The following is a 14,535-nucleotide window of genomic DNA, read 5'->3' as shown; positions in this document are numbered from 1 at the left end:
TTTGACTAGGAAAATTTGCTAATTCTATGTGGACTTTTTCCCCTCTCAAAGTATCCGCAGAGTAATAACAACCTATCATGCTTCTTGCCATCTATCCCCATTTATCAATTTCTTCCTCCCTGTTTTCTTCCTATCCTTCTTCCCCTCCCCTTGCCCCAATTTTCCTTTTTATTTCTAATTTAGGAATAGTCTTTTGTGATGTAAATAGACTATACTTCAGATCACTGAGGAATCCTGGTTTGTAGAAATCATGCGTTAGGTGTATTTTCTTGTATCAGTCATTTCCAAATCATGACTTTTATTTAACTCTACCAGTGTTTGTAACATGGAGTGTTATACACATGCTTAAGTGTTCATTTAAATTCACTTCTTTTTAGTGTGGATATAGGTGGGGATGTTGACAAATTTAACAAGTGGAAGAGTAGAACTGTCTCTTCATTGGGGTTGGAGATCATTGATACAGCTTTATTTACTCTTTTATTAACCTGGATTGATTTAACACAATCCAGATTATAATTTATTAAGCATTCGAGGTATATTTCCATTAATATTTAGCTGATTCATTTGACTAAGCTCTTTTTTGTTGTTGTTATTAATACTGGTAATACTGGTTCCTGCCCTAATCCAGACAAAATCTGAGTGCATAATCAGAGGAGAAAGAGAAAATATTTCCGTACATTTCCGAGATTCTAGATAAGTCTCCAGTTTTTTATTTTTTTGAACATATATCAAACAGTACTGGTTATATTACCTGTGTCCTAGCTGTAGGTTCTGGTTCTGATCAAGGACATGACATGACACTAAGGGTCCAGAAGGCGTAGTGTACAGGCACTTTTTCTTGTATGTCTCCATCCTAAGTCGGGCTCAATGGGCTGTGCTTGACCCCCATGGCTGCCATGGAAATGCAGTGATACTGCTGAATTTGTCAGAAGAGAAGTGGTATTACAGTATTACGAATTGGAATGCCAGTTAATGCTTTTCATGATCTTTAGCACTTGTTTGTACAGGGGAGATTTTAGTATTTATTTTTATTTTCTCTGGGTTGCTCATAACACCTCAAAGATTGTTTAAATCAAAGCACAAAGACAGTTAATTCCAAATACAATGTTTTTTGGAATATGAGTAATACCATTAGTCTTTAAGTACTTTCGATCTTTTTAGAACACAAATGATGCAGTACTCAAATCTATTTTGGAGAGCATTGAAGAAAGTATGCATAATTTATATTATATACATAGATTTTTCTTATGTCATTTTCCTTTTGATGCTCAGAATACATATAATAATTACTCAATTTTGCTTTTGATTCTTTGTATGAATAGAAAATGAATTTTTATCAAGTTTTGTCCCTTTTGCTATGTTGGATTTGCATCTCAGATAATGCATTTAATCATATCTCTCCCTATATTTTTGTGAACTAAAATGAATAGTTCTAAATTAAATTTTATGTTGTGATTGTTTTTTCTTCTTAAACTGTGATATATTTGGGGTTTTTGTTTGGATAGTGGATATTGTAAGGGGAGAATATAAGAGTGGATTGATCTTTTCTAAGGTAGAATTGGCTTCTAATTTGACACTTTCATTAGGTGTCATTCATGTTTCTGCTTGTCCTGTTTCCATCCTTGTTGTTTTTAACTTCATGGGACCCTTAAAGTCCGCTCAGTCTTCAAGCTTGCCTTCAGTCAGTGCACTATCTTTCTCAATTCTCTCTCTCCTTGGCCATCTGTACGACCTCCCCTGTCAATCCCAGCCTCGTTCAGTCCAGCCATCCAATTTATTTCCCCTGTTCCTTGTTCAGGTGTCTTTATATATCATATCGAATCTTCTATATCGAAGTTACTTTCCCTCACAGTCTTCTCCACGTATCACTCTGTTCCAGCACTGTCACTTGACTTTTATACTTCCCCCATCTTTACCCTCCTCCAGAGTTCCTGCTCATCCTTTAGTCACAACTCAAAGGCCATCTCCTTAAATTAAGTTTTCCCCACTTTTTTGGGCTAATTTGAACTCCCCTGCCCTTCTTTTCAGCTCCCACTGTGTATTTCTTATGTCATCTACAACCGTGTTTCCCCAAAAATAAGACCTAGCGGGACAATCAGTTCTAATGCATCTTTTGGAGCAAAAATTAATGTAAGACCTGGTCTTATTTTACTCTAAGACCAGGTCATATAATGTAATGTAATGTAACGTAATAATATAATATAATATGCATTCTTATTTCACTATAAGACTGGGTATAATGTAATATAAGACTGGGTCTTACATTAATTTTTGCTCCGAAGGACACATTAGAGCTGATTGTCCGGCTAGGTCTTATTTTCGGGGAAACACGGAATTATTAGTTTATATGCATCTCCTACTGTGGAAGTTGTTGCTAAGCCCATATCTGGTATCCATTCCCCTTCCTAACAGGACCCTCATTTTGTTTGGGGAAGCAATGTTCTTATCTAGAAATCTCTTTTCCTAAGCTTCTTGGCAATGAGATATGGACAGAAGTCTTTTATTTTTTTTTTTTAGTTCCATCCTCCTTCTATGTTCCAGGCACTGTTTGAAGTACTTCTACCTATATATCTTAGCTTATTTAATCCCCTACAACAATGCTCTGAGTCAGATACAATGGTTTCCCCTATTTTATGTGCGGGGAAATTGTAACATAGGGTCATTAACTTGTCCAAGATCTCTGCTAGTAAGTGGCAGAGTTGCAATTTGAACCAGGGAGTCTGACTCTAGAAATTGTGCTCCCTTAACTGGACTGCTCTATTACCTTTCCACACCGAGGAAGGCCATGCAGTACGGAATGGTGTTGTGTGGGAAGCGAGAAGGAGCATTGCTCCTTGAAGGCCTTGTCCACCTGCTATGGCAGCCCTGGAATGCCTGTCCATGGACTTCTGATTGCATAAGATAAATAAACCCCTATCTGCCTAACCCACTGTAGCAGAACTTTTTGTTACTTATAGATAAATATAATCCTGATAGACTCCCACTAGACTGTTAGCTCTCCCACAACCAATTTCTCTTCTTTTTGTAAATTACTGTGCCTACTGTCGTGTTGGCGTTCAAGAGTGTTAACAACATCACACACTATGTTAACCCCTTGACATGTGTTGTTAATCTCCCTTATGGTCCCTGGGAGGTAAGCACCGTATCTTTTTTAAGAATGAGGAAACTACCATCATCTGAGAGTCAACCTGACCCAAGGCAAAGTTTGTGATGGTCATTCATCTCCCTGTTCATTGTCCTGCGCCCTTGAATCTCAGAGGAAGAATCTTCCTTCTTCCTCTCTTCATGAAGGAAAAACTTCGGAGTCATTCTTCCCATCAAGTCTTATTTTCTTACTCCAAAGGAGATGATGAATTTAAACAGATACAGCAGCTCACATTAAATATGCCTGATACTTCCTGGATTCTCCGTACGTTTGAATTATAGAAATGCATTAATTAATTATAGCTACATTATGAAGTTACATTTCTAGAGATGTGAACGTTTGAAAATAAAAAGCCTCTGGTATCACCTCCCTTTAAAAACTGAATGAGTGTCTAGTGTTAATATGTATTTCGGAGTGTTAGGAAACATTTTTTGCTAAATATTGATACACATTTTGTCAAATACTTGAGCTGCCTATTAAAATTGGAAAATAAGGTATACATTTTAGATTTTAATCAAACCGTAGGTCTATACTTATTTGATAATCTCTCATCTAGCATTTCTCTCTATTTTGAGTTGAATGTAAATAATTTGTTATGTAATATTACATTTGTATGCCAGCTCTTATTTTGGATATTAAAAAATAAATATAATTAAAATGTGGTAACTGTCTTACTCTCTCTAAATCCTCTGTAGGCACTGTTGAGCCATTTTGCTCATTGGAATGTGAAGTGACATGGAAGCCGGGTTTCAGTTCTCCAGAAAGGGGAGAATTTATTCTTCATGTCGATGAAGGAAACACGATGACACTAAAATGTGTTGCACATGTAATGATTTCCCTTGAATATAATTTTTATTTTGAGGGCAATTGGTTGGATATACATATATGTGGATAGTAGTCAGATATGTATACTATGTTAGTAAAAATGGATTTTGCATACAATACTTAGTTAACTAAATTATTTTAGCATCTTCTTTGAGCCACTTCTCTACCATAAATGAAGACTGCTAAAAAAATGTGTTGTTATCTTAATTCTAGATATTTAGAAATCCAATGCTTTTGTGTCAACAATAATAGATTTGTATTAGAGCCACTGTAAATAATATAATACTATGGGACCCTCTTGAAATTAAATTATTTTATTAATAGACACCAAAGAAAGAAAATTATATTTTTTGCCATACTGTATTGCACTTTAGTATTCTAGTAATAATATTTCAGTATGAAATGGATCATGTAATTTACATAGCAAGGACATATGGAAAATTCTTATTTTTATAGACTATACTTCTTGTAATCAAAATGCGAGTAAAGTAAAAAGCTGTGATGTGTAGCTTTAACTTTCTGTTTTAGAGTCCAGAAAGCCTTACCATCATGCCTCTTAATCACTAAGAATCTACTTGTATACCAAATTTCCCTCCCAGTGTTCTTAGTAATTTAACAAAAGCCAATTCTTTTTTACTAAATCCATCTCTATCTCCAGGCCATGATCATGCTTTTACATATGTCAACTATGAAGGAGCTTATAGCCTTAAGAGATAAGAGATTCATGCATTTTAATGATGGCAAGTGGCAGTCAGAATTCAGTAGGGTCTTTCCACTGCTGGGTCCCACTGCTTTTGTGTTTGACAAGTTTACTTAAAATAAATTTGCCCACATACTTATCCCATGTGTATTTTTTCTAACATAAACGATGAGCAATTTAGTAATGTAGACTTAGCATTAATAATAGGTATCATTTATTGAGTAATTACTGTGTCAGGCACGATGCTAAATGCTGTTCATGTGTTATTTAATTAAACCTTACAACAACTCTAGGCATGTACTAATAACTCAATTGATGGGTGAGGAAATGGAGGATTTGAGTGGTTCATTAATACAAGTTCACACATGCAGTAAGTGTCCTAGTTGGAATTTATACTCACATCGATCTGCCTCCACAGGCTTTGCTGTTACCCTCCGATAAAATTTGCTTTCTGCTTTCCCTACACTAGGACTGGTTAAGAATTAAACTCTGAGATATCAGAATAGTGAATCAGATTATTTTTTGGTCTATTTTTGAAGCCCTTCAAGTTACATTAACTGTGAAGTGTGGCTCTTAAGAAAGTAAAGATAGACGAACATGCAGTGATTAAATAAAATGTTCATTTCAAGTTTGTTGTTAATTCATGAAGGGCGACCATTTTTCTTCTGTTAGCTTTGTTTGAAAATGATTGTTCCAGTTACCCATGTCATGTTCTTCAAATAATAATGTACCAAAACCTCCTAAGATAATAGCAAATAATATATCATAGATAAACACAATAGGGTCTGGTGTGAAGAGCACTCTATGAGGAATTGGAAAACTTGGGTTTTCCTTTAAAATGGGAGAGGGGGATAATATAAACATTTGCATCAAGTGATTAATGATGCACGAGTTTTGTGCAGTGATTTGGGTGGGATCTGATGAGGAAGTCCTGCGTCAAACTAATTCTATCAATCACAGTAAACTACTTCCCCATTTTCAGATAAGCAAAGTGTACATTATCAGCATATTAAGTGCTGTGAGAAGACTTCTAGTAGAAGCTCACCTGCATTATCTCACTTGGCATATTATTTCCTATGCTTAGGTGACCCTTGAACGCTTTCATTTTTCGTAGTGCCTGGTATCACCCTATACGTAGTTGGGTAGATGATCTCCTACATCTCTTTCAGTGATTAATCTACATGAATCTCAGTCTTGGATTTACTTCCTCCATAGAGTTAATTTTACTCCCCACCTCCCTCAGTTTAGGAGTACCATTTAAATATTCCATTCTACTTTCCTTTCTCTTAATTACACCATAAAGTCTGATTAACACCTCATATTTTAAAAATTTCCATGAAGCTGAAATAATTTTGAGTTCCCTGGTAGGGATTTAAAAAAAATGCTTACTGTTATTCAGTTACATTTTCCCTTTCTTCCTCTTACTAGCCTGGTCACCCTGAGGTCTTATTTTTGGAGCCAAAGGTAATCTTCAGTAATAGCCCTCAAGGTACAACAAGTTGGAAGAGAGTCCGTCTCCACAATGTAGGACAAAAACATGCTTATTTCAAGGTGATGTAGAATCTTGGAATCTTATTTAGATCAGATCCCATAATAATTTGAATAAATTTTTTTGCCACTAATATAATGGCACTTTAGTCTTTATAAATTTGCTAATGCTAATATTTAGATATTTTATATGAGATTTATCTCAGTACATTTCATCTGCTTTGTCCTTTTAATTTCCCATAAAATTTGTTTCTCTCTCCCTTCCTTAGTTTCTATCTTTCTTCTCTTCTTACCCTTTTTTGTTTGTCTGTTATTTTGTTTTATTGAAAAAAAAGATAATGATTTGAAGAAAACAACATTTAAAAAAATACATTGTCGTTACATTTCCATGTTTAATTACATTTTCTCCTCATTTTCACTCTGTCATCAGGACTGTTGTGGTAGCAACTGAGACCTAGATCAAGACCATTCTAAAGATGTACTTATAGTTGCTGCTCCTGATTTAAATTGTGAGATGGGGGTGTTTAAAGTGGTGATAGAGACTTTTTTTTTTTACTGAAAAATCTATTAAGATCTCCCAGTAGTGACAATAGAGGTTAGCTTTAAATTTACTTGTGGTCTTCTGCTCGACTAAGCAAATGAGAATACCCTTTTGTACTCTGTTGCTTCAAAATTAGTTGTGAAGACTATTCCCTCCTCCCCCAAAATAGCTTAACCAATTTCTCTTTAAATTTTTCTGGCTTAAAGCATGTGGATAGGCTTAAATTGACCTCTGACATACCATACCATAAATCCTTGGGTAAGTTACTTTTTTGAACGTCCAAATGATAGCTTAGACATGAGGCTATCAAGGCAATAATAAAGAAGAGGAGGTTACTTTATCATCTTGCCTCCCCACTAACTTTGCTTTCAGTTTTTAGGATTAGGGAAGAGGCAAACAATCAAAGTAGTATTGAGAACTTTGGCATCTTCTCTAAAACATATATCTTATCCTTGTAAGTTTTGCAGAGTCTTGAAAACACTTCAGACAATAAACTTCTTCCTGTTTGAATTGGAAGATGGCACTATTGAATGTTCTGTTTGCTGTGTTAGGGGTGCAACTCCTTGTTGAAGTTCAAATTTCATGTGCATCTGGTGTTTGGAAATTGATTACAAAGTTATCTCATGCCCTGTGCCTGGGGGTCCTCTCTCTACTTAGTAGTTTGGAAGCTTTTCTATGAAAGCTTTGGAACAGTAACTTTAAAAGACAATGTAGCATTTCTGTAAATTTTCAATTACAGGTTTGTGAGGAGAATCTTTTGCCTATGATTAATATTGTTCCATCAGAAGGAATAATTCCATATGGGGGATTAGCTGTTCTCAATATCTCCTGTACACCTACCACGCTAGAGCAATTTGATACAAGAGCAAAGGTATGTTTATACTTACGTGTGTTTGCACCTTATATATATCTTTGTGGATTTGTTTGGTTGTTTTAAGATATTTATAGTAGTAGGTATAATGCTTTAAAATGTACACGTTTAGTTTTAGAAAACTTATTTTAATGATTTCTTGTAATGAAAATAGGTTTTAATGTTATACTAAAGAGTAACTTTTAAAATTTGTTATTTTTCTAGCAGTTAACTCTAAAGAAGTGCAGTCTTTAGACACCTAAAGAAAGAAGCAACCTTACCTATATCATTCATCTGTTATAAAAATGGGTAGCAGAACTTGGCAAGAAGATTTGTAGAAAATATTTTTGGTGAAAGTTGGTGATGGAAATTTTTACTGAGTTGAAATGGACACCTTTTATTAACATGAAGCATGTCATGAAATTGACATGATATTTGCTATCTAAGTTGTGATAAGCCCTCACTGGTCATAGCACAAAGGATTTTTTTCCCATGGCATTAATTAGATACCTTAGGAAAAAAATAATCAGTTTTGGAAGGCTAATTCTAAATAGCTTTAATGACTATATGAATGATAGGCAAATTCTATATGGTGTTAAATTCTGTATTTTATAAGCACACATCAAATGTTTTACTATTTTAAATGTTCTTGGAATTATGTAAATGAAAAGATATTGCCTTGATTTTAGAGATATCTCGGTGTTCATTAAGCAGAATACATCAAACATGTAAAACCAGTCTTTAATAAATTTTATTTATTATAAACTCGTGGAATAAAATACTCTTGATCTTCAATGTGATGGTCAACTGTGTGCATGTACTCACATTAAAAAAAATATTTGTGTACACTATCATCGGGTCAAAATGAGTAGCTTTCTATGTAGCCTTCATTTTTATCATTCAATTTCCCATAACAATTTTAAAATAATATTTAGCTTCATGTAATAGATATCAATTTGCCTGGTGCCCCCCAAAAATAACCTAGGAATTGTATCTTACTTCTATAAAGCAATATGTATTGAAAGATGTTTATAAATTAAGTGGCGTATGGTCTAAAATTTGGGCAGAATTTTTTTATATAGTATTCTGGCCCCAAATAAATAACCTAGGAATTGTATCTTACTTCTATAAAGCAGTATGTATTGAAAGATGTTTATAAATTAAGTGGCATATGGTCAGAAATTTGGGCAGAATTTTTTTTATATAGTATTCTGGATAAAATAAAAAAATATGGCCACTAAAGTACAAGTTTTTTTTCTATACTTCAGTGGCCATATTTCTACTGTTTTTCAGAGGAGTATGCTGTTTTTACAAAGCTTACCTTTTTAAGATGCTAAGTATGCAAAATTGAACAAGTAATTATACCACTGAATTCTTATTTCACTATCTTAATTTTCCTGGAAACAGTTGAGTGTTCAGATAGTCTTTGGTTCAAGTTTTGCTGCTGCTGCTTTCAAGTTTTGTGACCTCAAGAAAAAGGCAAAATATTTGGCCCCTCTAAGCCTTAATTTTCCTCACTTGGAATTTAGGGTATTAATAAGAGTGATCTCACAGCATACTGAGATTAGAAAGGAGATAATGTACTTAGCTCTATACTTGGCCCATATAGTTAGCAAATTTTAGCAGCTCTCATTATAAGTCATTGTGGATGTTAGTATATTTCTATGGGAAGAAGTATGTTTTCATTCAGTTTCCTGTTTTAAGTTTAATAATCCATTGAAATTAGGTAAACACAAAAGGGTAAATGCAAACCACAGAGAGTTTGAGGCAATAATGTCAAGTCAAATGGGTAGAATTCTGTAGTCAAATCCACAAACTGTCAGCTGGTCCCATTTGTGGTGGAGGTTTCTTAGTGTTGAACACTCCTCTTAGGAACATCAATTCTGCATCATAAGAAATGTGATCACAACTGTCAGAATAAATCTTGTGACATTTATAATGTTATGCTTATGTAAATTATAAAATGGTACACAAATGCAGGTAATACTTCAGCAGTATATGAGTATATGTTAATGTGGTTTCTACAGAATTTTATCTCTCTCCTAAATAAGGTTTCTATTCGCTGTGCAAAAGCCATAGACGTTGGGATTGGTGGAACTGTTGAAATTGCTGATGTCGAAATCAGTCCGGTGAGTGTGTTACCTATTTGTGTAGTTAAGTTATGCGTGTGGTGATTTGTTATGTGTCCCTAGTCAGCCCATTAAATTAATGATGTAGTAATTTGACACATATAAATTAATATATGTAATCTAAATAAGTGATGAAGTAGAACATTAAATAAACATCTGAGAATTCACCACTGAATTTTTAAGTATTGGAACACTCCCAGTACCATTAAATCATATGCAGGCTTTATCGTCATCCTACCCCTTTGAAGAGAGAATCACTTTCCTGAATTTTGTGATTATTATCTCTTTACTTTTTCTAATTGGGTCACCACATATATATGAATTCCTTAACCATTCATTATTTAGTTTAGTTTGTTCATTTTTGAGCTTTATAACAAAGACATACTGTCTTTGGTATGTCACTTGTAATTGAATGTTATGTTTCCAAAGTTCATCTAAGTTGTGAGTGGCTGTATGTTATTCATTATTACTGCTGTTTAATAGTCAATTGTGTAGAGATACTATAATTTGTAGACTCATTCCATTGTCCATCAATTAGGTGTTTCTGCTTTTTCTTATGACAAAGACTATAGCTATGAACATTCATATATACTCATACGCATGTATCTTCTGAGGTACATATGCAAGTTTCTTTAGGTGTGGAGTTGCTGAGACATCAAATATGCTCATGTTTGACTTCACAAGATAATTTCCCTATTTCCTTCTCAAGTTTCCATTGATCCACATTCCGTTGCTCCATAAATTGTATTATAAGACTTGATGTTTACTAATCTATTGAGTATAAAATGATATCTTACTGTGGTTTCGATTGGCATTTTCTTTTGTTTTGTACCCTGATAAAATTTTGTTCTATAATTCATAGAGTGATCTGCATGCATGCTTTTTTTTTTTGGCCAGCCTTTTAGGAATTAGATCTGGTCGCATCTACCCAAAGAAACTTCTCCTGATCCTTCCAAGCAGGCCCATATGCGCCTCCATTGGGACATTTACAAGATGTTGTGAACATCTTTAATTTTGGAAACATCTTCATTTTAGCAATTGTCAGCTAAATAGCCAGCAATTATTTTCAGGCTAGTTGCACTTTTGTTTTTCTTTTTCAATAATACCCCAGCACTTAGCACCATTCTGGTGCTGAACTAAATTGAGCAGAAATTGACAAGGCTGTTGGTTGCCTCAGGTCTGCACTTTAATGGCCTCCCACAATTCTAGGGTCTGGCATTAAGTTACAATTTTCTAACCTTTATTTTATTCAGTACTGAAGGGCATGGTAAGTCCAGATAGACAGAAAGCTACTAAGCTAGCTTTTCTGAGACTATGGTGACTTCAGGTGATTAAATGCTATAGTATGCAGAGTGTTTTTTCGTTGCTATGGTGACCATCCTTAAACAATATTAAACATGTATCGAGACTTAGTACTCTATTTCCTAATCCTACAGACGTTTGTGGTAGGCTTTGCATGTTATGGTACAACTGTGTAACTAATTTATAGGACTTTACATTCATATATATTTATGAATATTTCCTAACGATGTTGGATTTTAAACATAGCTGCCTAGCTGCCTTTTAAAAACAATATTTTAATATCACCAGGTATTGTCAGCAATGCATTTAATATGTGTATGGCATTGACTATATGTCTTAACAATTAGGACATTTTAATTAAATGAGCATATGGGCAATGCCAGAATGGGATTAGAGGAGTGATTTTTTGCATTTACAAAACATCAAATTTTTATTACCCATTTTAGATTTTACAAATTTCACCAGTACAACTGGGTTGATATTTTAAGTGAAACAAATAGTGGCCAGTTGACCTTAATGAAGTATTTTCCTTAACATTAGGATACTGTTGCCTCTTTTCTCTTGTAATGTTATATGTGATTCTTTTACTAAGGAATTGTAGGGTATAACTCTACCAGAAAGAATCCTACAGAGTTTTGTGGTATTGGCACATGCCTGGCATATAAGCTAAAGTTAAGATACATTCAATAAATATTCCTTATATAGTTAGCCTAATTGGTGCTAGGGATGCAGAATGAATCAGGCTTAAGCTACACTAGGAGAAACAGATTTGTAAACAAATAAATGGACTTTGTGATGTCATAATGTAACTAAATATAAGGAATGTAAGTAAGTAATCCCGAGCAGTATAATTAATTGTGGTTTATCTAACTGGGGTTTGAAGGATGCATATTTTATCAGACAATTATAAATTATAGAAAGGCCTTCCTGACAGAAGGGACATGTTGATAAAGACACAGATGGGTGAAGTGTTCAGGTATTGGCTGGAAATGACAAGTCATACAGCTTGTTGAATTATGAAGTGATAGGGTGAGAATGAAGCTTGGTGAGGCTGGAACATGAGGCAGGGGAAGGTCATGGTGAACTTTATGAGCCCTGCTAATGAACTGGGACATTCTCCACTGGATGGAGGAGAATTGTCAAATTTTAAGACAGGAAGCAATGTGGTCATATTTTCAATGAGTTTAGTTGTGACTTAGTTTTGGAGGGGAGAATTGAAGAAAGTCAGAATCTAGAAATGAAATGAAAAGTGATGAGTTACTAACTTCATACAATGGAAATAAGGATAAGAAGTGAAGAGGGAGGAAGAATTAATTGGATTTGGACCTGATTACATATCGGAGATGGGGGATGAAGGCAAATGTGACTACTTTTTATAGAACAGTTAATGTCTTTAATGAACATAACTATACATTTTTTTTTATTGAAGTGAAACTGAAATATAACATGTTAGTGTCAGGTGTACAACATAATGATTTGATATTTGTATACATTGTGAAAGGATCACCACAATAAGTCTAGTTAACATCTGTCATCAAACATAGTAACAATTTTTTTTCTTATGGTGAGGACTTTTAAGATCTACTCTCTTACAGTATAATTTTTAGTTTACATTATCATAAACTATTACTCTACTTTCTAATTATTACTTTTTTTAAATTTTAGGACACATTTCTCTTCAATGGCACCTATGTTGGCACTACCCAGGTTATCCCATGTGTAGTAAAAAACAAAGGTGTAACACATGCCAGAGTGGAATTTAATCTACAAGGCTTCGAAGGTTTTTCAATGGATTTTAAAGACAAATTAGGTATATATTTTATACTATAATGATATTATTGTAAAACAGTTTTAAGTTGCTCAAAGGTATCATGTTAAAAAAATACTGTAAGTAAAGGTGAATTATTCTTACCTATTTTTAATGATTTAGTGCATGTTTTTCTTATACTATAACCCATCGTAGTTGTATTTCTAGAAATACATCAATATTAATATCATAACACTTTGGTAATGCATGACATGTAACTGATTTAACAGATCTTATCACATGTCCCTTCTGCTTGAAATGCCTTGCTGGTTCCCTATTCCAATAGCAGTGCTGCTCAGCGGCCTGCTGCAGACACAGTCTAGGAGGTACATAGGTTGATCTTAATAATTATTAACCATTTGCAATAAAGTTTATATTTAAAATGCCCCCCAAATATATCTTATTATAAATATTTGAACACGTAAATGCCCTTCATTGACAATTTAGACTTTGTTTTTCACATAATGGCTTTGGGATTATTTGATAGAGTGACCTATGGGAGAGGAAAGGTTGAGATCCACCTGAGTTTGACTTCACCTTGTCTTTCCAGGCACTTCTCCCATTACAGGCTCCATCGGCTCTCTCTTCTGCGCCCACATTCTGTTCCACGTTTCCTCCCAGTAGTGCTGGGCTTCCCTTCTAGATGGTTCCTCCTCTTCTGTCCCTGCTGCCTGAGATCCTGCCTTCTTTTATAAATTAGCTTCAACCTCCCAGGCCCTATGAGTCAGGCATCCTATCCCCACCTCCGTGCAGCTGGTGGAAATTATTTTCTTAATCTTTTGTCCTTCAGGACGATGTGTAAGTTTTATTACAGTGCTAAGCAGTTTCCACCTTGTATTAAAAAAGAGTCGTGTACCTGTTTGTCTCCGCTAGCACACTGCGAGTTCCGTGAGGTCAAGGACTGCGTTTGTAGTTTTTGTTTTCTACTAAAATTGTCCAATATAATGCTGTGTGCATTATAGGCACTCAAGAAATATTTATTGAAGCTATCTCGGATTATTGCTTTTTACAAACTGTACGTTTACATATGCTCCAAATATATTTATGAATATTGATTTGTTCATCCATCTTTTTTGTTATATTTTCTATGTTCTAGACACATCCATTCTAGGTGAATATTCTTTGCTGTATAATATGTATATCCATTCCCACACCACCAACAGTGCTTGTGTTAATATAAACTTAATGGGTTTTGTTTGTATGTTTAATGGTTTTTACATTATACATTAAGGTGAGTGAAATTGAGTAGAATGAATGAGGGTGGAATGAGTTATTGAAGTTCATTTCAGACAGAGGTAATTGAAATTATTGTCATTCCTTGGAGTAATTAGAAAACTCTAGGGAGGAAAAAGGATTTTTTAGAATTGTTTAGATGAGGACAGAGGTTCTACTCTTAACATCTGATCTTTCAGGAACTTTCAGAAGTTCATTTACATGGCTATAATTTTTTAACCTGAAGTTTGCATTACTACTTGACAATGTTTTATGTGTCTCCACCCACTGCTTTTATATCTGGAGGGATTCTATTTTGTCAAAAAGTTTCCTTGTATAAAACTGTGTTTCTATTCTTTCTGGATTCTTTTAAGGCATCACAGGAGGTCTGGGTCTTCCCTGCTCCATTTTCACTGAAGAGAGTGTCTCCCAAATTTCTCAGAACTAGGATTCAGTCAATTACTTGACCTTGACCTTTATTCCTTTCCTTATTCATTAGAATAGGACTGTGATATGCTTCTTGAACTTTGGAGATT

General features: G+C 34.4%; 1 protein-coding gene across 1 annotated transcript in view; it reads left to right on the top strand.

Annotated features, from left to right (window-relative positions):
- The window catches only part of CFAP47 (cilia and flagella associated protein 47), a 365,678-nt gene that overhangs the window by 53,781 nt on the left and 297,362 nt on the right, over positions 1 to 14,535 (top strand). Inside the window, exons 16-20 of the mRNA XM_081043051.1 lie at positions 3,841 to 3,971; positions 6,099 to 6,221; positions 7,439 to 7,570; positions 9,601 to 9,678; positions 12,646 to 12,790. Of these exons, the coding sequence (XP_080899177.1) occupies positions 3,841 to 3,971; positions 6,099 to 6,221; positions 7,439 to 7,570; positions 9,601 to 9,678; positions 12,646 to 12,790 (609 nt within the window). The remainder of the gene's footprint in view (positions 1 to 3,840; positions 3,972 to 6,098; positions 6,222 to 7,438; positions 7,571 to 9,600; positions 9,679 to 12,645; positions 12,791 to 14,535) is intronic.

Source organism: Rhinolophus hipposideros (genome assembly GCF_964194185.1).
Source record: "Rhinolophus hipposideros genome assembly, chromosome: X".
NCBI classification, from domain to species: Eukaryota; Metazoa; Chordata; class Mammalia; order Chiroptera; family Rhinolophidae; genus Rhinolophus; species Rhinolophus hipposideros.
This window is presented reverse-complemented; position numbering and strand designations above follow the sequence as displayed.